The sequence below is a fragment of the Micromesistius poutassou genome, assembly GCF_964030765.1.
Source record: "Micromesistius poutassou genome assembly, chromosome: 15".
Taxonomy (NCBI): domain Eukaryota; kingdom Metazoa; phylum Chordata; class Actinopteri; order Gadiformes; family Gadidae; genus Micromesistius; species Micromesistius poutassou.
Window position 1 is genome coordinate 14,880,239 of NC_140285.1, and position 27,396 is coordinate 14,907,634.

The 27,396-nt window shown below is 42.6% G+C and overlaps 4 protein-coding genes across 4 annotated transcripts; 3 read left to right on the forward strand and 1 right to left on the reverse strand.

Moving 5' to 3' along the window:
• Positions 1 to 5,044: 5,044 nt before the first annotated feature.
• On the reverse strand, positions 5,045 to 6,936 carry cebpb (CCAAT enhancer binding protein beta). Its single transcript, XM_084479900.1, has one exon. It carries the CDS (start codon positions 6,723 to 6,725, stop codon positions 5,832 to 5,834), a length of 894 nt encoding a protein of 297 aa, XP_084336026.1. The 5' UTR covers positions 6,726 to 6,936; the 3' UTR covers positions 5,045 to 5,831.
• Positions 6,937 to 9,025: 2,089 nt separating this feature from the next.
• Positions 9,026 to 14,786, forward strand: peds1b (plasmanylethanolamine desaturase 1b). Its single transcript, XM_084480096.1, has 6 exons — positions 9,026 to 9,229; positions 10,285 to 10,404; positions 11,084 to 11,175; positions 11,479 to 11,623; positions 11,734 to 11,946; positions 12,126 to 14,786. Exons 1-6 carry the CDS (start codon positions 9,094 to 9,096, stop codon positions 12,245 to 12,247), a joined length of 828 nt encoding a protein of 275 aa, XP_084336222.1. The 5' UTR covers positions 9,026 to 9,093; the 3' UTR covers positions 12,248 to 14,786.
• Positions 14,787 to 15,035: 249 nt separating this feature from the next.
• On the forward strand, positions 15,036 to 22,463 carry LOC311359311 (ubiquitin-conjugating enzyme E2 variant 1-like; the record flags this gene model as incomplete). Its single annotated transcript, XM_084479311.1, is given in 6 exon segments — positions 15,036 to 15,047; positions 15,051 to 15,104; positions 15,107 to 15,188; positions 19,359 to 19,507; positions 19,853 to 19,978; positions 21,885 to 22,463. Coding segments are annotated over 6 exon segments (570 nt in total). The 3' UTR covers positions 22,032 to 22,463.
• A 1,481-nt stretch (positions 22,464 to 23,944) lies between these two features.
• slc52a3-1 (solute carrier family 52 member 3-1) lies at positions 23,945 to 26,916 on the forward strand. The gene is made up of 4 exons (XM_084479055.1): positions 23,945 to 24,063; positions 24,697 to 25,783; positions 26,011 to 26,134; positions 26,456 to 26,916. The coding sequence occupies exons 2-4, from the start codon at positions 24,771 to 24,773 to the stop codon at positions 26,666 to 26,668; spliced, it is 1,350 nt and encodes a 449-aa protein (XP_084335181.1). The 5' UTR covers positions 23,945 to 24,063; positions 24,697 to 24,770; the 3' UTR covers positions 26,669 to 26,916.
• The last annotated feature ends 480 nt before the right edge of the window (positions 26,917 to 27,396 follow it).

Genomic DNA, 27,396 nt, shown 5'->3' on the forward strand with positions numbered 1-27,396 from the left:
ACCCGCTTCCTTCCGCCAGAGGTGCACTCGCTGACTGCTGACGTATACGGACGCACGCTTGTCAATCACTTAATAAACAACGTTGTTTTGTTTTGTTCGGGTTGATGGTGCTGTGGTAGGAAAGCCACGCCGCAATCAACATGCCCTTAAAACATACTTGACGACTTATGTAGATCATTGTAGACGAGACGGACAAATATGAGGTTGTGGGTGAAAGGTGAGGCAATGAACGTGAGTATAGTCACATATGAACTGTGGTGGGTGGTGCGTCTGCAGCCGCGCCAAACACACCCTGTCGACAATTTCGTAATCTGTAGCCTTGCCCTGCGCTTCACTTTGCCTTGGCTTGCCTTTGAAATCCCAATTTATGATCTACCATTTATCTAGCGTAGAGGAATTATTTAAAGAGTGCACAGTGGTTTATAGGGTCAAAACCTTTTATATGAAGCTTATAAACATATGTTTTGCACCTTTTTGCCATTTTTATAGTTTCACAGAATTGAAAACATTGCTAAATAATACCTCCTTTGACCCAGGTCTGTTGAAGTTCACCCACCAGGACTGAAGCCATGCATGTGTTCACATTATCGGCCATTACAGCGATTACAGTGGTGGCCTGCTGAGGAGGATATTTTCCCTGCTGTTTGATCTTATTGTATTTCAACTAAAATGGAAATGCCCAAAGTAAGAATTGGGAATAGTTTTGCAGCAGGGTGAGACTCCCTTTCAGGTCTGCGGGGGCCAGTCCCAGGGCCCCAAAGGACAGGGGCCCCTGGAAAGATGTGTTCTCATAAAGATCCTATAGTGAACTGCCATTATAGGTGAGTTTCATAATAGGTCTTTTGTTGAGCACTTAGAAGTTTAACTTTCATTTCGGCTAAACGCATGGTATGCATTCATTAAAGGTGGAAGCACAGACACTACGCTTCGATTTCACCCAAGGCTGAATTAAAAGTACACGTTTTTCTAAATCTGGGTCATCAAAGAGGTTGTAAAGTAGTAACTTCGGGCACATCTGTCAAAATAAATGTTCATGTTTACGATCTTTATTCATTCCTTGCGATGTGGCGGCGACAGCTGTCAACTCACTTCGGATAGGCGATTTATTTAAAAAGCTGGCGCAGAAGATGGAGGAAACCGGTGTCGTGCCAATGTAGTTACCCCCTATAAGCAGTGTATCATCATCAACATGTGTTCATTACACACTACGCTTAGATTTCACCTAAGGCTGAATTAAAAGTAAGTGTTTTTCTAAATGTTGCTCATCAACGAGGTTGTAAAGTAGTAACTACGTTCTTTATTCATTCATTGCGACGCAGCCAAACTGACGGGGGTATTCTCTGATATTATGAATCTTACAGACTGAGTTGGGTTCCATGACTCTCTGGTACTTCCACAAGTAAAGATTCGTAGTGGGGTTTATCTCGCCCATGGTGAGAAGGAATTAGGGGAAAGGAACTTTGGCTTTGACTCTCTGAAGTCCAGATTGAAACACGACATGGAGGAGAAAGCGATGTTTTCAGTAGACAGCTGTCAGTTCACTTCGGGTCCATATCATTTCTCAGACGCTCCATTGTTCCGCCCTCGTATGCGGACTCCTCTGTCGGCAGAGCCAGCTCCTCCGGCTGGAGTCTCCATACGACTGAGCGGTCAGAACAATGGAGCGTCGGAGAAATGATATGGACCCGAAGTGAACTGACAGCTGTCTACTGAAAACATCTTTCTCGAATGCAGGTGCCTGAGTTTGTTGTTGCTGGTGACGTAAAGAGGTCAACCGGTGGCTCTATTATCACTAGTTGAAATGGGTACAGCGCCACCTATCGTACCGGAGAATGACGTGCTTTGGCCAATGAATCGATTTACTCACAGCCATGTATACTCGGACAATTGCAGTTGTCCAATTGCGGAGCATAGTCGAACTATGGCTTTAATCGGATTAAGATGTGCATGTAAACGTACTGGGTGCCCAATCTTGAGTTATAGCTGGGACAGGAAGAGAGATGTTGGACAAATTCGATGAAGCCCCTGATCGAATGTGGGCATGGGTCAGGTTCGTATTGTTGCCAGTCGAGGCCTGGACTCTTCAGGCAAACCAAACCAAAATATTTCTTCACGCATCGGGAGGAAATCGCTCAGATCTAGAGAGAAATAGTTGCTCGGATCAGGTGTAAGAAGCATTTCCAAACCAGCTTCTGGTTCGAGAAATAAATGACACAATATCAACAAACCAAAAGAACACCAAACCCCAAACAGAGAGAATTAAGTTTTCTGATATTGCAAACAGGACTTCCCTAAAAGTATCGCCCGCACACATGATCAACACAGCCACCCAGAATGAAGTGTCATCAACTGTGTTAGAATCCACCCCATCCTTGGGCGATACATGACTAGCATGTTGGAGATATTCCATCTAATAGGAGTGACCCCACCGCACGTCGGAGGGGTGAGGGGAGGTGGCGCCAGGCCCTGGACAGTTCGACTCGCAACGCAGTGACCACAAGTGACTTCTGCAAGTCAAGTGATGCCTCTGAGTATAGTCATCCGAGCCAAATAGGAGAAGTGAACATGGATGTCGAAATGCTGGGCTCGCTCTAAGCCGCATCATGCTCTGTGTGTGCGTCTTTACCGTACGGCTCGCGCTCCGGGTTCCCGTTACACCCCATGCTCCGGAAATCCGCTTCTTCTGCTGTCCGCCAGCAGCCCCGCAGAGATGAAGACGATCTCGTTGCAAGCTACAAATCACGCATTGTTTAATGAACTAATTAAGCCACTGAACTAATTGAGTAACTAACTTGCGGACGGTCAAAATGACTGTCCATCCATACTAATAATGTGTGACAAAAGTAACCCCCATTTTGCACTTCATTTGTTAATTGGATATCGGATGGATACGCCCATGTGTGTTATTAGCGTTTCTTTTTGCTTAGGAACATTTCAAATAGAACATTTTCACCAACCGCCTTTTGCGGTGGTGTGTGAGGCCTGTAACGGATATTGGGAAGTTTTGCAACAAAGTGACTTTGTTACAAACATTATGCGATTAAAAAGCAAGTACCAAGAATGCTACTGAACGCCCTGTGGTCATTTGTGTTTGTGATTGTTTGCTTGGTCACTGTTGCTCGGGCTGACTGTGATGGGCCATCATTATATTATGTTATGATTATTCGTCGTTACGACATATGGAACTTACTGGCGAATAAAAAAACAATGATGGTAATATGTTGGAGTCAATGCATTGACTGGCTTGCACCGGACATATATATTGCATTGTTTTGGTCAAGCCACGCAGGCATACATCTTCAAGTTGCATATCAGTAGGCTATTTGTAATAACTCTTCAATCACTATTATATAACTATTTGAGGAAAAAAAGCTCAGACTATGAAACATTATGTGTGTGTGTGTGTGTGTGTGTGTGTGTGTGTGTGTGTGTGTGTGTGTGTGTGTGTGTGTGTGTGTGTGTGTGTGTGTGTGTGTGTCTCTTTCCTTATCTAGCAGTTTTTTTTCAGAAAGTCAACTGACCCTAGGAGGGAGGGGGAGGGAAGGAGAGAGGGGAGGGGAGAGGGGGGTTGTGATGCAATGTTTTACGGACAGACACTGCCCATTGACGGTAAAACCTCCACAAAGGGTTGGGCTAAACTTTCCAGAAAGAAGAGGTCATCCGGTGTGGGAAATTCCTACTCTCCTGTCATGGTGTGATCCAGGAGCAGGAACGGACCCCAGCACAGATTGCTGGCTCATGGTCCAAGAGGAGGTCCAGCATGTCAGTAATAATGCCAAGAGACAACCAACAATAAACCAAGCTAATGCTGTGGTTCTGATTCAACCACCATAAGAAACGTAGATTCATTAAAAACTCAAAGGTTCAAGAAATACTCAGTGTGTATTGGTGTTTTATCCACACTTTTGTTTTCATACTTAATCTGCAAACTGTACGGATACATATAGCTTCAGTTTATTTTCATGGATGAGTTCTAAATGCTCTATTCTTGGGGTGGGTGTAACCCTGAAACAGGAGGTGGTTGCTCAATATCTTAAGCTTAGCTGTTCATTATGGGAAGTGTTGAGAAATCCACTGCATTTGAAATGTCAACTGTCTTTACAAGATGCAGGAATGAACTGTAGAGGTTTACTCTTCTCTGTTTGGGGTTAGCACTGCATGGCTTTCATGCTTAATTTTGCGTAAGTTAAGTTAAGTTAAGCACCAAAAACTTAAGTTAAGTTTTTGGTGTGAAAATGGCTAAGAGTTAATAGTAATTTGTAATAGCAGAATACATTAAACTGTTGAACCCAGAGGAATGTGTATTTCGTTTGGGTTCAGCTGCACACACATGTAGATTGTGTTCATTTGTGTGAGCAGTGGTGAACAGGCCCATGTGGGTTAAGAAGTTTGCAGTTAATGAGCTTTGCAGTTAATGAAATCCTCAACTGCGTAGAGTTGTTTTAGTTCAGTGAGGAAAGGATGCTTCGCTGCTGAGGACGTTGTGTGCTAAGTCTGAAAGTTCTGAATGTTCAGCTGAAACAAGTCAAATAGTTATATACAGTTAAAACAGTCAAATGCAATCCAGAATCCATCCGTCCTCGTTGGCTCATGAAGAACGACGTGGGGAGTGTAGTTTGAGGCTAGTTATTGATTGATTTGGAGCAGAACCTTGAACCCCTTTCTGGTCCAGTGGACCCAGCAGACTGTTGACAGAGCTGTGTGTTTAAGATAAAGCTAACAATTCTCGCATGCAGCCTGACACCGTATTTGTGCTGAACTCAGCAGAAGAATGTCCAGAATTATCTGGTATGGTAAATCCGTATTAGTGCTCTATGGTGTAGATTCCTCTGTGCAGAAAGGGGTGAGACTGGATTGAACCGAGCATGTTCTACATACGGCCAGGCAGAATTAAGACCATGCTCAGTAATACAGATCAGCTAAGGTGCTTGTATGTGTGGGTGGGGGTGTGGGTGGGGGTGTATATCAATCAGAAAAAAGGTCAGTGCTAACAACACGATTCAAGGAGTTCCTGGGTCATTATGAGGCAATTGAATACCAGATGTCACATTATATTCCACATATTTTATTCATGGTCTTGTGTGCTGAATGTGTTAAGTAACACTAAATAACCATGATGCTTAAACTCTCTGTCGTCTATTCAGCTCCATGGGCTGGCAACATATCTTTAAAACTCAAATATATCCATATAATCTCATGGACATTAAATACAGTAACTGGTCTTATTAAAATGATGTGCTGAAGTCCTATAGGAAGTTATGCCTGCAGTATTGCAAAACTAACATAAAACACGAAAATGCAAGATACATTTATAAAAAACAAAGTACAAATATGTTTTAATTTGATAAAATATAATATAAAATTAAAGCATTTAACCTTTTAATATTAAATAATTGTACGTAGTAGGCCTATTTCATTCATTGCCCATACTGTTACAAAGAGTTGCATCATTTCACTGCAGTGCAACTCTTCCCTTGACAACCATGGCTCCAGATGAGAATTTTTTTTTATAAATTCACAATTAGCATGTAAAACCATTTTTACAGAAATACTGCATACATAGAAAAGCAATGCAATGTTATTTTTTTTATCGGTCATAAAGCATTTTCGAATAATTTGCGCAATCAATGCACCCCACATTTGGACTCTATACTCTCCCATCCTGTGTCCTTGTAAACTGGTGATGGCTGTTTTCACCTGTAAGCGTACCATGTACACACTTCTTGTACGTGTATTGCAGCCGGTTATTATCAGTCCATGAACAACAGTTTAGTATCCGAGACAGCCCTTTCCAAAAGAAAGAAGATGTGCAGACAGTGGTCCAAAGGTCCCTAATGCTGCCCGGTGGCAGAGAGCAGGTTGCGGAGGGTCCCCAGCTCTCTGGACAGCTGCTCCACGCGCTTCTGTAAGCGGTCGTTCTCTGCGGCCAGTTCAAGCACTTTGTGCTGCGTCTCCATATTACGCATTTTGGCTTTATCCCTGCTTTTCCTCACCGCAAGATTGTTCCTCTCTCGCCTAAGCTTATACTCTTCACTGTCCTTGTCAAGCCTTTTCTTTGATTTCCCGCTGGACATCTTCCCGTTGTGTGAGGGTGATCTGCTGGTACCTGACGGGGCAGGTGTGCCCGGCGGGCTCGAGCAGGACGAAGACGCGCTGGAGATGTTTCCCATGCTGCCACTGGGAGTGGACTGGTAATGAAGATATGACCTCATGTCGAAACCTGACGATCCTCCGTCCATCTTTGCGTCTTCCTTGCCGTCGTTACCCTCGACCCCCTTGCAGCGGTTCTCCAGGAGCCCGGGGCTGTACACGGTGTCCACGCGCGTCTCCTGCTGGTCCGGGTACCCGGGCGCGTACGCGGGTTCCCTGACGCTCCTCAGGTTCCCGCACTGACTGGACTCAAGCTCGTTCACGAAGGTGTAATTCTTAAAATTCTGGAACGCCGCCGCTCGCTTTATTTTGCTTTCGGTGAGGAAATCGGAGAACACGTCCCCCTGGTGATGTGCCTCGCCGTACGCCGCCAGCTGTTGACAGTGCACCGCTGGGTCCAGGTACATGCAGAAGTCTTTGGCCTTCTCGTGCTCCTCGATGCCCTGCAGCTCCGTCATGGAGTCGCAGGTCCTCCGAGGCCTGTACGGGCTGCTGCTGTGGCTGATGGGACTCACAACACTGTGTCTGGCATGGAAAGCAAAGCTGTCCTCGTCGTATAAACCGGCCACTTCCATGGATCTTAACACCCTCCGGATGACAGGAGCATGGAGGGCAGGCGCCCGGAATAGTTAGGAGCTGGAACAAGCACTTGGAACAACACTTAAGTGATGATTGGGTCTGCCTCTTGGATTTTTCGTACAGCCTACTTCGTTTGACGACTTTAGATGTTGCTGTATGTTTTGGAATAGAAAGTTGCTGCGGTAATGTAATAGTGTGTATTGACAGCTCTCGCTGCCTAGACGACTTTATATAGTGTGGATACGAGGGGGGCGTGGCGGCAGTGTGACGCATCGATAGTAATCTAGGACAAACTCTCTCCATTTATCTTGAGAGATTGTGGTCTCATCATTCATTGAACGCAGAGAAGCGGTGTGTGTGTGTGTGTGTGTGTGTGTGTGTGTGTGTGTGTGTGTGTGTGTGTGTGTGTGTGTGTGTGTGTGTGTGTGTGTGTGTGTTGCACAACAGGATGTTTTGAACTACATGACTGATGAACGTCAAAGTTGTGTTCATGACTGTGGTCAATACGAAAGTCTACGTGAAAGGTTTGTTTTTAAATATTGTACAGGGTCATATCGTGACTTCAGGTTAGCCCGTCAAAGGAAACATGACATTTTACACAGACGTCGGCTGAACGCCACTACGATGGGAGATTGGAGGTGATGCTGAGATGGGCAATGCTGCCCTCTTGTGGCATTGGGTCTTTCTGATTTGTGGTTTAAATACGGAGGATGATTTCATTCAGAAATAAAGTTGAATAGCTCATGATAGAGTGGTTTCTCCTGAAGCCTACTGTTTGACTAGGGATGATCCGGCCACTAGAAAATGTGAAAAGTGAAAATGAAAGAGAAAGTCAATCATAAAAGGCTAAATGGTGATTCAAAATATAAAATGCAGTTACGAAATGGTATTTTGAAAACTGAAGTAGTAGACTAAAGTTACACTGAAATCTCGAACATTAAAAGTGAAATGAATTGTTAAAGTTAGTTTAAGTTCAAGTTCAAGTTTCAACGTGTAATGTTTTTTATCGGACCTCCCTAATTGACTGAGCTACGGATATGGCTTCTTCTGGGCTGATTGAATCATAGGTCTACTGAATTATGAGCCTACTGAATTATAGGCCTACTGAATCCAACCATCCCTTCAGTCATCCAACCAACGGGGTGCCCAGCTCATAGTGCACATCCCTTCAGTCATCCAACCAACGGGGTGCCCAGCTCATAGTGCACATCCCTTCAGTCATCCAACCAACGGGGTGCCCAGCTCATAGTGCACATCCCTTCAGTCATCCAGCCAACGGGGTGCCCAGCTCATAGTGCACATCCCTTCAGTCATCCAACCAACGGGGTGCCCAGCTCATAGTGCACATCCCTTCAGTCATCCAACCAACGGGGTGCCCAGCTCATAGTGCACATCCCTTCAGTCATCCAGCCAACGGGGTGCCCAGCTCATAGTGCACATCCCTTCAGTCATCCAGCCAACGGGGTGCTGTTGAACGTTGTCAAGCTTTTTCGGATTTTACAAAATATATGTCTATATGATATGGAGTCCATATATATATATATATATATATATATATATATATATATATATATATATATATATATATATGTGTGTGTGTGTGTAGATATATATTATAATGTAACGTTAAAATAAGTGCCTCATTAGCAGCACTATGGTGAGGTCTGACCTGGTTGTGTGTCTACACACACACACACACACACACACACACACACACACACACACACACACACACACACACACACACACACACACACACACACACACACACACACACACACACACACACAATTATGATATAGATATTATGAACACCGTTGTGAGGTCTGACCTCGGCTCGCTCCAAATTGCCGTTATTGGAGAGAGAGGAAGATGCATGGGTTTTGCGAGAGAGGGAGTTATTACTTATTACGATAGAGGGATATATGTTTCTGTAACCTAACCATATCAGTTTCTAACCCTTTTTGTCAAAATAACAATTTAATATTTATTCGCTATGCTTCATATTTATTCTTGTGATGTTCTTGTCATTCTTGGTTTTTGACTGACGTACGCAGCTCACAGGAAGCAAGACACCGGAAATTGCGTGGCCGTAGACCGGGATAACGCTACAGCAGGGTACTGTCTCCGCCTACGTAATGAAATGCAGTCTTTTCATGCACAACCCTATTGGCTACGAAAAATAGTTACATATCTTTACCAACTCAACGATTGGTTGTTGCTCTTAGCGAACTGGATGTAATTGGTTAGGCTACGGCTCTGTCGCCTGGGTGGCTTCACGATTCTGTGGGTGCCTCCTTACGATGAGGAGAGGTTGAGGGGCTTGGTCGATCTGTCTATGGTTTGGCCGGAGAAAAGTAGATAATGGCGAGACTAGTAAACGAAGATGGGTGTGGACCTGAAGCAGGGTCGTCGCTGCACCGGGAGAAGGGAAGGACCGAGGCGAGGTGGGGCCCACAACACGCGGGGGCTCGGGAACTTGCGAATTTATATTCGCCAGGTGAGCCGATTTCCTCCACAAAACCATGTTGTGTTATGTTCTGCTCCCATTTATTATCAAAAAGTGGCGTGACACCGCCTACATTTTTACATAAGCCAATAACAGTTATACTAAATGAGCGACTGGCGGATGTATTGTATTTATATGTGGGCAGCAAAGTGTTAGCAATAAGCTACACTTGATAACTTACTAGTTTAAATGGTGTATCTCCCTCGTTACTTGAGGTATGCTTGACATTGGTTGCGACGTGTCTGCGGTTACACAACTTCCATACAGGAATGATGAAGATAATGCAAGTTAAGAACCCGTCTTGTAGGAAGTGTAGTGCCTTTCTCATATTTACCAGATACTGCATATTTACCCAAGTCACAAGGCTTTCATAACCCATGTTGCAATGATTCGTCACTGACTGAAATGTGTGACTTGTGTTAATGCCGCTGCTCTATGTATGACAGTGATATCAAGATGTTGTAGCCCAATCCCATTACTGTGGAGTCAGATGACTTAGGTTTGCTGTATGTGTTTATTCACTTGATTACTTACTTGACTATGTTTATTTGTATTATTTATTCAATCAAACCTCTTTGACAGACAGGTATTTCCAACACGGCTGCCACTAGCTGTCATGGTAACAACGAGAGGTCTAATACAAATACAAGCCGAGCTCTGAGGACCTTACCATTAGTGTTATTAGGCGTACCTCATCTCGACATCCATTATGCACATTATCTGATCTGGGTTGTGAACACATTACCTTGACATACTTAAGATCCAGTAGTGAATACCTACATTTACGAGATTACCAAATTGACCACTTCATTTGAGAAGAGGATAATTTCTTACTCAAAAGCAAATCAGTAACCACAATTTACATTTTACTTGATTCTAATACATTTTCTATACTAATAATATTAACAATTAAAATAATAACAATAATAATAATAAATCCAATGTATAAATCACCTTTCAATGGTCCCAAATAAAACAGTAATAGAAAATATATGATAGCAAACATCGCAGAGGACGGTATACATGTTTTGCTTTATATTTTCAAGGTAAAAGATGCCAGGAATGGATATGTGTCGTCCTCTGCTTCTCTCTAATGGCCTTCAACATCATGCACCTCATTGCTAATTTCCACTTTGGCCATGTGTGGTTCATCCTGTTGGCCGTGGGTAAGTACAAGGGGGGGAACATCCTCCCCGCCATTTAGGATGACACCGCTTGTGCTGTGTACCCTAAAATCAGCCTGGCTGTGATCATATGTGATGTGCTTATGCTGTAGCGAACCCCAGCCGGACAATGGTGAAGCGTACAGATGTTTCAGAAGCCTTTATTTACGTTCAGCCTTCAGCCTTATTTTGAGCATAAAGATTCCTTTCTTCATAGACACCGTAAGAGCTACAGGACAGATAAATAACATGAATTAGCTCTTACACATATACAACTGTTGCCGTGAAGATAACGTTTGCATGGCTGTACATCAACAACACATTTAAACACATTTTAAGTAATATAAAGTCATAAACCAAATTAAACACACAATACCTTGTTCCCATTCCAGCTAGGCGCTTATTAATTACTACAACTTGTTGTTGCAGCGCAACCGTGTGTAACCTAATTTCCTTCCGTAATTACATGAACTCTAACCTTTCTAACCTTTCTAACCTTTCACGTGCGAGCTCCTTCATGTCAAGTTACCGTCAATTCAAACTTCCTGCGTCAAAATAAAAGACCCATGACGGCAAAATACACTATCAAAATAAAAGCATGGAGGAAGTGGTTATTTTTAACAGACCTTCATCAGAATCATTTACATATGCCGGTATTCACCTATCTTATGTTTACTTTCAGCGGCAGGAATACTAACGGCAGACTTTGCATCAGGCCTTGTTCACTGGGGAGCTGATACATGGGGATCAGTAGAACTGCCCATATTTGGAAAGGTAAATATAAATTTAGTTGGGTTTCCTTCAGAACAAATACAACTGAAAAGTTATCTAGCTATTTTCCACGATCGAAAAACACACCAGCCCACAAGCTACAGCCCGGATCCAGGCAATGGATCTACCCCGGTATGTCGTTGGGTCCCTCTCCACACGGGATTATACAAACACAAGGCTAGGATGTGTTCTAGCTTCTTCAGGCTCTACTTTTGGTCACTCTTGGGGAGAAGCAACTGACTTTTTTTGTGTATTTTATGTGTTTTATTTGTTTGTTTTACTGGACCTTTCTATTCTCTTTCCCAGGCCTTTATAAGACCATTTAGGGAGCACCATATCGATCCCACCGGCATCACACGTCATGACTTCATTGAGACCAATGGTGATAATTGTATGCTGACCATATTTCCTCTAGCAAGTATGGCCATCAGCTTCCTCACCTTGTCCCCTGGTGAGCTACTACTAATTACGCACTGTTTTACGCATGATGTTTGGAGTCTGGCACTTTTCACTTTTTCGTTTATTGTATATTTTAATAACTTCTCTCTCTCTCGATTGTAGCGGAGGTGTACCACAACTACCCCTGGTACTGCTATGTGTTTGCCCTCGCCATCTTTGTGACCCTCACCAACCAGATCCACAAGTGGTCGCACTCATACTTTGGCCTGCCTGGTTGGGTGGTGTTTCTGCAGGACTGCCACATCATCCTTCCTCGAAAGCACCACCGCATCCACCATGTCTCTCCGCACGAGACCTACTTCTGCATCACGACAGGTGTGTGGTTATTAACCAGCACTGTGAACAACATCTCCTTTGTTCACCACGATGTGAATGAGAGAACGACATGGGGGTTCTCTTATCGGTGGTTCAAGTTTGTATGAAAACTGAGTGATCTGGGGTTACAAGAATATATGTTCCTTGGTTACAATAATCATTGAGGCTTGTCTTTCCAGGATGGCTCAACTATCCTCTAGAGAGGCTGGGCTTCTGGCGCTACCTGGAGGATCTCATCCAGAGTGCGACGGGAGTGAAGCCGCGGACGGATGACTTGAAATGGGCGCATAAAGTTAACTAACGACGCAGGCTTACCACACGCTACCTCAGAATATAATGGCCTGTACCAAACATCTCTTCTTTTCTTCTTTTCGTTTGACTAACGTAAGATGTAATCAATTGAAGGAAAGCTTGACCACAAATCTTCATAGCCAGAGCCATACACTTTCTTTTCTTGCACACTCTGTCCAGGTTATAGAAGAGATTGATTCATTGATTGAATCATCTGTGGGATTTTGCCATTACTAATTGTGCCGACTCCACAACCCAGCAAGCTCCACAATGCCAGTCAAATCCTACCAAGCTACGCCATCCGTCGGGCTACTCATGCTTGTTAAACATGATAACAATGTTACATCTTTGCTTTAATTAATCATGTTATCGGTAAAGGGCATGCTCAATAAGCTCGATAGGAGTTTGATTCAAAAAAATATTTATATTGCTCTGCAGTAAGATATTTTGGGATAAATCAGTAACATTGATATCTGTAAGAAGGAGTTAAATCCTCACAGCTTTCTGTATGGAAGCAGCTTTCAATGTGATTGCACCATTTTTATACTTAAATGTAGTTTTAAGAAAAACTTCATGCACAAAATAGGTCATATCGGTCAAACTTTATTTCTTCACAGAATATAGAATTGCCTTCATTTTAACTTGAAAAATACTTTTGGAACCATCGCTATTTATATCGGTCTGGCCCTACTGTACTTTGAGGATGATGTTTCTTAGAAATGCCTTTTATTAATGCTTTTTCAAATTGGTTATTCTTCTGGTAAACTCGGCTGGCACAATGGAGGCTCTTGTCGTTTTATTCACTAGCCTTAAATACCATAGATGCAGTAATTGAGTATCATTTTTTTTTCAACCCCCTTGGAATGCCTTTGCTAAGATTCCCAAAGGTCTTTGTTTATTGCAGAAACCTAAGAAGAAGGAAAATGGAACATAACTTGAAGTTCTGTTCAATTTGGTCAATGATAAAAACACTTGGAAATGCATACTTAATTATAACAATCCTGTTGATTATTCTGACAATGTTTATCTTCTTGGGTGTACTTGAAACAATTGAAAAATGTATGTCATGTAAAATGATAACTGCATTATAGAGGTAACTGGAGTCTAACAAATATTTACACTTTGTTCAATGCATGACCAACTATTGTATCTAATCAAATTCAAGACACTGCTTAGGATGAGTTTAAGCATGCATACTTAAAGCATGTTGATTCATGAAAGCAATGTCTGGTATTCTGGTTTAAACAGCCATTGACTGGATTCTAGTACAAGTGGTTCACTTGTTCAAAATATGTTAGACTGACCAAATTGTCCCAAATGTCAACAACCAAAATGTTATTTTCATTCCAGTGATCTCAAACATATGTTTGTTTCTAATGGGAGCTGAACTCTTTGCTGTTTAGTTTACCAGATTGAACGGGATATCTTCTTGGGAATTTTAGCGAACGGCAACATTTATTTATGATGGAAACTATTTTGTTTCAAAGACGATAGCTTTTTATGATCGGATGTTTCTGCTTTTGAATCCTTTGTACTTGATATTTTTGTAATGATTCAAAGTAGTTAATGCAATGACTGTTAAGTAGCCAAAATACTACTTGTCAAGGATACAAGATTTTTGAAGGACAGTTAAGTGTGCCATGTGTTGATATGATGATGAGGTTGAAATTTTGTGTCACTGAGTCTGGTCATAGTTAAATGTGGAATCTTGCAGTTTCATGCACTGCCCATCTAAATTGTATATATTTATTTAGCTGAGTGTGCTTGATTTTCAACATGGAATATTAACACATTCTTAAATTTAGTATTCACAGCTTTGGCCTTATTGGGCCTACTTGTCAATTATTTCAGGAGAGGTCAAGCATTTTGCATTAGCCAAACACTTATTTATATAAATACTTGCAAGAATAATACAAAAGTAGGTTTTCAAGGTATTAAAGATGAACAATTTTAACCTAAAAAAATAAGAAAAACCTTGTCTATTAACTAGTAACTCCTTCTCTCATTTAAGGATCCCTGAAAATTTGCTATCAAATGGCGTCATTTAATTGAATCCTTTCTGTCTCATAGTGCATATACTGCTGATGTTTAGAAAGGGAGAAGAAATCTAAAGTGAGTTTATTGCAACGCATTTTTATTACAGATATATGCAATAATAAAATATAAGATTACATTTTTCCTTAGGGCTGTTTGTTAACTGCTTCAAGATATTAGATTTCATTAATTTATTAGTGAATAGTCTGAACGCTTGTTAAATCCGTTTTGCTATGAACGTTATACTTTTTTTATTAAATTGCCTTATCATTTTCTTTATTGATTACTTGCAATCGTTGCACGCAATTAAGGAAGCACTTTTGACTCCACTCACGGCTTGCTTTATTTTCCCTGCTTCGCAAACCATCGATGTCAGCTGCTTGGTGGTTATGATTGAATTGTAAGTCCTAACGAATGCCATGATGCCTTTTTGTTGTCTTCCATTTGGGAGACGTACACATATGTATATTAACCTATTTATAAAATGTTACAAAATCGGAATAAACCTTAACAACATACAATTGCTGCGTATGACCCTTTTTTTTATTTTTTACAAATGTTTTAGCAAAGTATTTCGCTGAGCAATAACTAGAATGTGGATTACAGTTTTAGGTGAAACAAGATTCAAGATTCAAAGGTTTTTATTTGTCACATACACAATGACCTTAGCAAATATCCCGTGTCCGCCTTGATTTAACCTGAGAGAACGAAAAGGGAGTGGCATAGTGCACATCAAGGAAATCATTTTGCAGCGAGGTGCACCCATGGATGTAGAATAAGGGGTGCATCACTCTCCCGCAAGAACTCCAGTGTTGATAAAGTTACGTGCGCGCTCTCCCGCAAGAACTCTAGTGTTGATAAAGTTACGTGCGCGCTCACGCTATCAAGCGACAAGATGGCGGTCGCCGCCGGATCAGGTAAAAAACTGAGACGAATAAAATGTTCTCACATATATGTTGTCAAATAACCCATTTGGAAATAATTAAGTGTATATATGCAGGTATCGATGCTGGTACTGGTCCTTTGAAAAGCCAAGCGATAGCTGTAGTCTTTTGACGGCGGCGGACTCCACGCTCGCTCCGGGCTGTGCGCCTGTGAAGCTAGCGCAGGGTAGACTTACATTTTCATACTAAGCTAGCTAGCTTAGCTCACACAACGCTAACCGCACGGATCCGTCCGGTGGATGAACGTATCCACAGGACAGTTACTTGGTTCGGTGGTGTTTAATTAAACGCCATCGTCCAACGTCAACCTGCGGCGTGTTTATCAAACGCGGCAGTTTTACTGAAACGTTCACGCATGTGTTTAACGTTATTGCACTGTCACGTAGGCTACCACCACGGGGTAGTCTACCTGGTGTACCATATACCCTATCCATATATACATGCGTATTTACACCAAGATGGTTATATGCTGTACACCCTATTGGTTTTATCTTACGCCGACGATCTATACTAACCTTTATTATCACTATTACTTGGTCTGGGCATTACTTAATCATGCATTTCACGATGTACCCCATACACCCATGGCCAAGTTTGGGGGCTGCCAGTTGGATAAAAACAGAAGCAAGTCGATGAGGTTTTAGTCATGTTAATAAAAACATCGCGTACAGCAGGCTATATGCCTATGCTATTGGCAAATACCCCGGTGAGATATTCGTACATTGGTCCACCTCGTGCTGTAAAAACACATAGCTTAAATCTTACCATGCACCACAACCGTATCCGTGTAACGTTAGGCCTTCCTTGATTAGGGTTTGTACCATACCAACCCAACATTACGTAACGATCTAGTTTCCTGTAGATCTTTCTCTATTTTTTTGTGGTTAATTATGTAGTTAGTAGGCCCATTACCAATGTATTGAGTCAATAACTTATGCAGGCGAACAAAGTGACCCCCACCGCAATATCAAACGTTTATGATTTTTATTTTCTCTAGGACAATCAACCAAACCTAACAACCCTGAATGGGTAGCTAACTCTGCCAATGTTAACGTTTTTGTCACTGGGGTTATCCGATTGGCCCACATGCCTAAAATGGTTGCTGGGAATGTTTGCAGGAACTCCCAGCCATTACACAGAAGTAAAGAAGACTAACCCCCTGATATGGTGCAGACAGGGAATGCATAGTATATTGGCCTATATGATATGTGCTTCAAAAATATTTTTTGTAAACAAATGCAAAGATTGAGATCCAAAATAATAAAAAAGGCATCCATACTCTGGTTGGCACATACAATTACTGTACAGCATACATTAGTGGACTAATTTTGGCCACACCCTTTTTTTGTTCTATGAAACTAAGCTTTTCTATTGTGATCGGGCCTGAGTCACTAGTGGCCTTTTTCCATTGGCACTTTTGGCCATGCCAATCCATGCTGCGCTGATATGCGTTTCTATTAGCGGTTTAAACGTGCAGAGCTGTGCCAAGTTGTGCCCGAGATTAACCATCTCCGGAGTCGGGCCAAAGGATGCCCTTCGCGCCTCCAAGCAGGCTGGAGTGGCGTCAGCAGTCTGCTTGCTACGCCTCTCAGATGGTGGTAATATAGACTATAACACACTAGCTGAGTTAGTATAACACACTAGCTGGGTTAGTATAACACACTAGCTGAGTTAGTATAACACACTAGCTGAGTTAGTATAACACACTAGCTGGGTTAGTATAACACACTAGCTGGGTGTCTCCTGTGAATGAGGTGCATCACCATAAGCACAGGTTAATGACAAAACGTCTTGACAGCTTGGTTGGTTATTTGTTTGTTCCTAGAACGATATAAGCTTAATAAAAAAGGGTTATGAAGGTTAGATAGCCCGAACCATGTGATTTTTTTTTTTCTTCTTTTTTCCTTCATGTGATTTTTTTACCTTCCCTTGTAAAAAAAACAATGGCTTGTTAAAAAGGAGACTTAGGGATTGGGATAATTATATTCTAGGGATTGTTGATAATTATATTCAACACACCTTTTGCTTAATATCAGGGACATCGTGTGGCACTCACAATGTTTCATACATATTTTTCTATGCGTTAACAAGACTAGTCAGAAATAATTATGCTGTCAATGATCTATGGAGATCAGGAAGCAAAATAAGGGAACATTGAACGTCATGAATTAATTCATCATCGCGGATATAATCGTGTGTTCCCCACTGTCTGAAAGGTTAAATACATAAAATGTCTTCACTTAAACAAATCAATCAAATTTAGGTAGGCTATAATACAGAACTAAAAAGGCCACAATAAGTGTGTGTTGCGTCATTGACTCAAGACGAGCGAGTCATCAGTTGAAGACACGCCTTTGAGCGCGTCGCCCTGTTGAAATGGAGATGCAAGTCCCAGCCGATCTGGGCGGCAGTGGCAGAGTAGGGACAGGCCACTGTAGTATAACCCCTATGCATGTTGGGGAAAAACATTAGTCCAGGATTTGCGTTCTTCATGACATCAATGGTCCAACTTTTCCAGTTGGACTGCAAATTTATTTTTGAGGAATCAGAGTTCATGTTCCAGGCCGCAATTCTTTGATCTACAACATGATTATGAATCAGTGCTCTCTTATGTAAGAAAGAATATAGCCGAACGTAACTGTCCCCCTTAAAGTAGTGCTGTGTTTTGGAGTGTTAGGGTACAGTATGGTGCTGTCTCAAAAACAAGGTCATGGATAATACAATTATGAAGTGGCATAATAATGTAGTGCACTGTATATAGAAATAAAAATCTAATATTTGTTTAAATCAAAATAAAATTAGAAAAATCAATACAAGAATGACTTCAACTTGATTTACGTTATCTTTCCTAACTATACAAACTATAGTCACAATTAAAAGGTTTAATTGATAGACCCTTTTATAAGAAAAATAAGTTAAATATTTTAGCTTTATTCTAAAGATACCATTGACATGAGGCTTCCTTTACACCAGCAGCTGTAGTTCTGGGGCAGCTGTCCAGTTGCCACGCTGCAGACCCCCCAGCTGACCGTGGACGCCGATGCAGCAGCGCTAGATCCGTTTGTGAACTAGTGCTTGCTCATTCATAACCTACGTATGTGGCAGGTTAAACTGTATGTCCATTTTTCATGGGCTACCACACATTCTTAACTACTTACTAGTGCACAACAAACATTGGCGTTAAATTGCCTGGATTTTCAAACCAGGAAGTTTTCATTTAATTAGGCTTCCTGATTCCATTATCTTTCCCTTATTAAAGATAAGACTTTCATTGTTTAAACGGTCACCATCTGTCTTGTTTTGGTCCATCAGAACTACTAACTTAGTTAGTAGTAACTTACTTAGTATTTTTTCCTAAAAAAATGTGTTTTATCAACAGCTCAACCAATAGGTTAACAAAGACCCTGCACATGCTCAATACCATCCATACAAGCAAATTGGCTTTGCTGCCACTCATCATTTTGCCCCAGGACAGTGTGATCTATGAGCCTTCTGAAAATATTTTAGTTTAGGGTTGTTGGGGCTTGCGATACCATCACAGACATCACAAACATGTCTTTTAAATCATTGAGGTTATGCATGTGATGACCACACATCTTTTATTTAATTTTATGCTGCTTTCTTGGCTACGCCCTCAAAATATAGTTTTGATCTGATTGAGACGTGCCTGTTAAAATACCTTTTTCAAATCACTTCTTCACCAAAGAGTACAAAATAGAGAGACTTTAATTAAAACAAACACATACAGATCTGTATTGGTCCTTTGATACAGCAGACACAAACCCTGCCCAGGGCTCCCAGTGATGCTGTGGTTCCCATTGTGTCGGATGGCTTATCCCTGCCCACAATATGCCACTGATGAAAGCAAAACACAGCCTGTATTGTTTTACTTTGTGTGGCAACACATTACAACACAACAACAAACTATGCTTTCTAAAGACAAAACGTATTTCTCCAGTATATCCGCGACCGCGAGTGAGGGTAAATGAAAAGATGGCTATTTCTCTTGTATAAATAAATACCAGTGGCAATTACTCAAAGTGCCATGCATAGTAGGTTATGTATTTTGGAATGTGTTCTTGCGGGCGGCGGCAAGACAAATTGTTTTAAAAACATTATACTTTGGGTCCTCCTTTACGACAGTCGTTAGAGTTCCCCGTAACTTCCGGCTGCTGGAAGAGCTGGAGGAAGGCCAGAAAGGAGTCGGAGATGGCACCGTCAGCTGGGGTCTGGAGGACGACGAGGACATGACCTTGACCAAATGGAGAGGCATGATCATCGGACCTCCAAGGGTGAGCGCCATTACTCTCCCCTCAACCACCTCCAGGGCCTGCTTCGAAGGAGGGCTGTGTTCACATCCTCTAGCATTCAGCCATTTAGAACACTCCAACAAGCTGGCATTGCAATGCCTCATTTAGTTGATCTTTTGTATTGCATGCGTGAGAAAAACTGCTGAGTGACACTGAGTGACACCTAAGCACATGTATACTGTAGGCCAACGTCATGAAGTCTGTTCGATTGACATGTAGCACAAGCTGAGAGAACTGGTGCTGGATATTTCACAATAGTCTCTCACGGCGCCATTTTAAACCTTTCCTCACTGTAATAAATTGTGTGTGTGTGTGTGTTATCCACAGACAATCTATGAAAATAGGATGTACAGTCTCAAGGTCGAATGTGGTCCCCGATACCCTGAGACTCCGCCCTTTGTCAGATTTGTGACAAAGATAAACTTGAATGGCGTGGACAACTCAAACGGTGTGGTGAGTAGTGCTTCTGCTGGCTTCTGTCCTGCTCTGCCCCGGACCACCCAGCGACGACAGAGCTGGCAGCGTACTAGTAGAAGGGATTAGGTTGCACAGTACAAGTACAACAGTATGTGGTCATATGCTGTAGTATTGTAGGCTGCAACTAACGGTTATTTTCATAGTCAATCAAATTTATTATTTCTAATGTTTAAGTCTCAATGTGTACCATTTCAACTAGTTCTTAGCTTAAAATAACCTGGACATTTCTTTAGTCAAGCTGATGGATTTCAATCAAGTCGTGTCCAATAACTGATATGGTCTTCAAATAAGAAATGCTGGCCCTCCCAAAACCGCTCCCACCACACTCTCACTAGAGCGACACTGTCACCTCAGTAGCACAACAAGTAGGACAGAACTGAGTAGGAATTATTCTGATGTATCCTGCCTCGTAACTTAGAGGGCTTTATCTAATACATAGCGACTATATTTTATTAATACTTCTATAAAGTCATAAATAATGCTGTCACAAGCTACCAAAGTGTTATCTCAGGGTTCTCAAGCATTTTAGAAAACATTGATTTTAAAACGTAGATTTATAGTCATGGAAAACATGGGAATTGTCCAAATTGATCAACACTATAAATGGTATTTCATGTTTATGTGGTCTAATTTTTAGTCGCCAACTTAAAGTTGGGTTAGCTTGCAATGCTCATTGAGGAGCTAATTGCTCCTAAGTAGGGGGGGCGATAAAATGCTAAAGATGCCACATCACCATGTTTTTAAAGGTAGGAGCACCATCCAGGATCTTGGATGGTTTTCATGTTAGTTCTGTTACTACACCGTCCAACCAAACTAATTTCCTTATTTTGAAAAAGACTAGGTGACATAACCTGACCATTTATGCCAAAGTATCTTTTCAAACTGATTAAGTTTGCAATTCTGCCAAGTTTGAACATTCAACAAAGAATGTTGACATGGTTTAGCATCGGTTTCTTAAGGTAAACGTCAAAAGGTTAACATCTAAAGGTAGCTTATTAGACACAGATCTTCAGAAGAAGTCTATTTACGTTCTTCTTTTTGAGGTGGCAACTCGAATGACGCTCTGAAGTACAGCTAGACCATGAATCACTTGTTTAGAAGAAATGTTTAGAATTTTGTGTTGAGACTTGTCTTGGCCTTCGGCATTCAGCTGTGGAATGGCCATGTGGGACACATATCTGTGGTTGTCTATCAAGTCCTGCCATCAACAATTTAGAGCAATCTTTTGCAACCCAAATGTTCAATTTTTTTCATGGGCCATAAATAATTTCAACAAATGGCGTTTGCTAATGAGTTAACCAGCAGGCCTCGCTGTCGTCTCAATAAGGAATCGTTCTGTTAAATCCAGACACGGCTAAATATATATTTCTGTTCTGAATTAATAACGGACACGATGTGGTCTGTTTCATTAATTCTGTATAAAACAAAAAAAAAAACAGAAGTTGAATCACAATTAACTGCTTCATAAAGCAGTTTTCATCTTGAAAGCATTTTGGGAGTCCCCCACTAACCGAAAGTAATGGGAAAAAATAGGATGGGGAACAATCACACATCAGATTTCACTGTTCTCGTTCCATAATGTGATGGGGAACAATCACACATCAGATTTCACTGTTCTCGTTCCATAATGTGATGGGGAACAATCACACATCAGATTTCACTGTTCTCGTTCCATAATGTGATGGGGAACAATCACACATCAGATTTCACTGTTCTCGTTCCATAATGTGATGGGGAACAATCACACATCAGATTTCACTGTTCTCGTTCCATAATGTGATGGGGAACAATCACACATCAGATTTCACTGTTCTCGTTCCATAATGTGATGGGGAACAATCACACATCAGATTTTACTGTTCTCGTTCCATAATGTCTTCAGGTTGACAAGCAGGCGGTGTCCGCGCTGGCCAAGTGGCAGATCTCCTACACTATCCGGACGGTGCTGCAGGACCTGAGACGGCTGATGCTGTGCAAGGAAAACATAAAGCTCCCCCAGCCCCCTGAGAACCAAATCTACACCAACTGAGGCAGAGCTGCTCTCGCTTCCACCGTTACTCACCACCCACCCCTCTCCCAGCTTTATGGTTTGCGTTCATCTCTCTTCCCCCGTCCACCTCTGTGTCACGTCAAGCCCCCTGCCAGCACCTGTGCACGCACATACATGGCAGCAAAACATAACATATATATATAATGACAAATACACATTAGAATATGCGCCAAACTGCATAGATATACAAACTCAAAGTCATTCTTCATGAAAGCCATCATCATGTCTTGGTCCCCTCCCTCTCATCACTGGAGTTCTGCTCGGAGCAGGTTCGACTAGGCAGGCAGGAGTCTCAGTCCACCCAGATGTGATCATTTGAATACTGTACATCTTACTAATCTTTTTTTTTTTTAATTGTTATTTGTTATAAATTCCGATTGTACAATAACATAAATAATATTATTGTGTGTATATCTTGTGTGTTGCCTTTTTGTAACCCAGTCAACACAATTGTGCATACTATCAACAATATAATTTGGGATCACTTCCTAGTATCTACTGAAAAGACAAATTTGATCAAGGTCACCTATGGAGACGCGTGTATTCAGCCGGTGTCGCAGTACTTGTTCTGGCTGTTGCTATGTATACGTGTTGAATTCTGTTGACCAAATATATGGTACATGCATGTGTGCGTAAAGCTAGGTGCCTATAGAGGAAACGGGGAATCAAGTGGGCAACTTAAGTAAACAAGTGTCACAGAAGTAATCCATTTTTTTTTATTTTGTTGGGCAGTTACCACAAACTGGTAATGATTAGTCAATCCTAAAGTTTCCATGTTTTTGATTTGAACTGAAATAAAATTGTGTTAATCTATCATTGGTTAAACAAAAAAAGGATAACAAAATGATCCCAGTAAACACCCCACTTAACCGCTTGAGAAGAAAACTGGAACCAGCTACCTCTTTTGGTCTTTGTATAGTCAGCACAGACATCTGACTTGTGGAAGTATGTTCTTAACCACTTGTGTTTGTTTTGATTTCTCCTCCCTCCATGTGGGTCATAAGTGTGATGCTAGATGTCTGGTTGTGGTTAGACTGCTAAATAGGTTTTGTGGATTTAAGGTACACCCTTCATGTTCCAGAAAGTAGGTGTCTGGAATTTACCATGACTTGCCTTATGTACAGTGTTTACATATCTTCTGTTCTGACCTTGAGTGATCTTACCAAAACATTGGGGAAACTTGAGTCATGTAAGCACTCCTTTGCCAGCCAATGCATTTCCGATTGAATTTCAAATGTGGCTGGGCATTTAGATTGGCGTTAGCGGCACGTTTTATACCTGGAGGGTTAAGACCTATTTGTGCAATTATTTGTGATTAGGCCTGTGTGTAGTCGACATGGATTTGTTTCCCCCACAATATAGATATGAGTTGCCATGACAAAATTGAATTATTTGTTTTCAACATCCATATTACTCAATTAGTAATAAAAGCTGCTCAGAGTACATCACATCTTGGTAATGTTAATTTTCACGTTCAACTTTGACATTTTAAAAGGTGTGCTTCTTTCAACAAGGAGATGTCTACTGGGCAGGTAACATAGTTCAAGGAAGATAAGCCACTGAATGAGCTCTTCAGCCTTCAATACATGATGGATTACACTAGAAACATAATTCTCCCTTTCCTTAAACGTTAGTGCCTTGTGATTAGCCAGTTCAGACCAACTTCTGAAGTAAATTCTTACTTGGAGAGCACTGTTAAGCAACCGACAGAGGGCGATATTGTCTCCCGTGTAGGTTAAGTAAACCCCCCATAACATGTAAAAACACGCACATTTGATAGACTAAAGCTAAGACGTCACGGGTATCTTATCAGTCAGTCAGCGACCTTCGACAAACGCACCCATAAAGGTGAAATGACCCCAGAACCTGGTCCGGAGTAGCGGACTGCTGGACCGGTCTTTGACCTACCCAGAATGCACGCAAATACGAGGAGCAGGCTGAGAAAGTCCCACACGGTCACTTCTAGTAAGATGACCACGAATTGATCTTGACATTCCCATACATCGGACGTGTAAGTACAATCAGATACTTAGAGATACATAACTGCTTATGTAAACGTCCTGACATTAACGAGGGAAATAAATATTTTTGCTTTAAGTGAACTTTAAGTGAACAATATTTTGTGAATTGTGTGAAATTGCATAATCATTTGGAACTCTTGTCATACTAAAAGCTACGTTTACCACGTGACCATTGAGGTAAACATGCTGCGTTACCATTATCATGAGGCTGATCGCTTGTGTGTGTGGGTGTTGGGGAAGTGAGAGCAGTCAACTGAATGATACGTGGTTTACATGTCCTACTTTTAACTCCATCACCATCAGTAAGTGAAGCAAAAGCATTGGTTAAACATATGTAGGCCTATAGCTCCTGGTGTCTTTTCCTTCATACTATGTATGAAGTCATAAACATGAACATCGACTATTATATACTATATACCTGGTATGTTTGGGAGCCTATTTCATTATCCTGGTTCTGATTAGCAAATAATCACAACTATTAGTCGAAATAATAGGAATATCCATGGTCTTCAATGTTTATTCATTTTCCTCCAATCTTAAAGTTGATTCCTTGAGTTGTTCATGTAGCAGTATGATGCAACACTAACGTTATCTTTGACCTCTTTGGTTACGGCAATTAGCAGAAGTTGACCTGGCTCGGAAGGATTTCTACTGCCTAAATTAAGGCCATAAACACCAGATCAACCCCCCCGGCCCGATGGCTCTACTGGTCCACCTCCTGGCCGCTGCCTTTGGCATGGGCTCCTGGCTGGCAGTGAACGGCCTGTGGGTGGAGCTGCCTCTCATCGTGAACACGCTCCCAGAGAGGTGGGACCTGCCGTCCTACCTGACCGTCATCATCCAGCTGGCCAACGTGGGCCCCCTGCTGGTCACGCTCATGCACCAGCTGCGGCCGGGCTACCTCCGAGAGACCGCCGTCATCTACGCCGTCCTCGCCGTCGGGGTGCTGGCCTGCGTCCTGCTCGCCGTCTTCTGGCGCGTCACCACCGTGGTGGGCGGCGCGCCGCGCAGCACCGCCTTCTTCGTCCTCACCTTCTTCCTGTCCCTGGTGGACTGCACGTCCTCCGTCACCTTCCTGCCCTTCATGTCGGGGCTTCCCGCCAAGTACATCACCACCTACTTCATCGGGGAGGGCCTGAGCGGCTTCGTCCCGGGGCTGGTGGCGCTGGCGCAGGGCGTTGGCATGGCGTCGTGCGTCAACACCACTCAGAACCTGACGGGGGGAGGGGAGGCGTGGGCGCTGCAGACCCAGTACCTCCCGCCAAACTTCTCCCCGGAGGTTTTCTTCTCCTTCCTGGCGGCCATGATGTGCGTGAGTCTGGCCGCGTTCGTTGCTCTGAAGAAACTCCCCCGGGTCTCCTTCGACCTGGCCGCCGACGCCCTGGTCCCGGAGCGCGGCGCGTCGGCCCCCGCCGGGCTGGACAACCCCGGCCTGGACGAGCCCGACGGGGGGGGGCCCCCGCTCCAGCACGAGACCGAGGAGACGAACGGGAAGCTGCCGGCGGCGGCCCGGGCGCACTTCTCTGTTTACCAGCTGGGCTTCATCTACTTCCTGGTGGTGTGGGTGAACATGGCGGCCAACGGCCTGCTGCCCTCCGTGCAGACCTACTCCTGCATGCCCTACGGCAACCTGGCCTACCACCTCTCGGCCGCCCTGTCGTCAGTGGCCAACCCGGCCGCCTGCACAGTCGCCATGTTTTTTCCAAATAGGTAAAGATTCAGTTTTGAAGCAGTCCGTCACCAGACACCTGGCTCGATCAATAAAGTGATCAATAGACATTGCTATGAATAATCCCATGGCCCCACAGTGTGATGTGGAAAATGGCAATCACATTACACGTTTTTAAAGGAAATCTATATGATATAATGTATCTGTTTCCAGTCCAGAGGCCTGAGGACCACGTGATGATTTAGCGTTTGACCCGTGTGGTTTCCAGGTCGCTGCTCTTCCTGGGCGTGCTGGGGGTCCTGGGCTCAGCGTTTGGGAGCTACAACATGGCCATGGCGGCGCTCAGCCCCTGTCCTCTGCTGCAGAGCTCTCCAGTGGGCCTGGCCGTCATTGTGAGGCTTCGCTGAGCGACGAGGCTGCTTAATAAAGAGCCACCCACTGGCTTTATCAGCAACATGGCGGCAATAATTTAATTATGCATCAAGGATAAGATATGTTCTTGTGGGTTTTGATTATCATAATTAATTAATTACAGTAGTATATTGTTTTATATAGTATTCATTAAAATACACATTTGAACTGATTATCATGAAATTTGTCATGATAAATGACAAATATATGAAAGGTTTATGGGTAAAACATTACTAAAGAGAAAAGACAGACTTGTACATTTGATATGCATATTGTATTAATGTTTTCATTGTAATCCCCAGGTTCTCTCATGGGTCTTCTTCACTGGAACATTTTGCTACGTGAAGGTAATGGTTGGCGTCATCCTTAGAGACAAGAGTCACAGCGCCCTCGTATGGTGTGGAGCTGCATCTCAACTGGGATCCCTGGTTGGCTCCGTCACTATGTTTCCACTGGTGAACACCTACAAGTTGTTCAAGTCAGGAGACTACTGCAACACCAAGTGCCCACTATGACGGTCACAACACGATGTTTACCTGTGAGCTGCAACGATGCTCGACCATGGACGTCTGCTCAATGCTCAAATAAGACACCGTTTGCAACACTTGAATACAACGAAGGCTGTCATTTCCAGGAAATGTACTGGCTGATATAAATATTTGTTTGATAAATATTTGATATATATATATGGGTACACCCAAGCTACGACTACTGGTCGTTGAAGAAATCGTCGATATTTCCTGCAACGTGATGGGAAATTACATTCGCTCAGAATGCTTCTTTGGCGAGTACAGGGGACTTCCACTAGATGGCGCACATATACCTATGATTCAAAGACGTGCCTCTACTCATAAAGAAGACTGGTTTTAATCAGGACATTAAACCAACTCCAACTCTAACTCTGTGCTTTATTGTTTGTTCCATCCATCCATCCATGTTATAATGATACCTTATTTGAGACATCTTATTCGATTAGATATTTGATTATCGATTAGAAAATCTCAAACGCTTTTTTTTAATGGAGGTTTTATAACTAAATATCAGAGGGGCACAACTAAGCTCAAGGGACACTTGCTAGCCGTATGCAACCGGACCTCCTGCAGCAAAGGGCCACATCAACAACTTGTGACACAGAGCGGCCGGACCGAACCATTGAGCGTGGGAGTCTCAGCCTTCTTCTGGAATAGAAGAACCCCAAGCAATTTCATCCCTTTCATACATTTGTAGTGTCTTTGAAATGCAG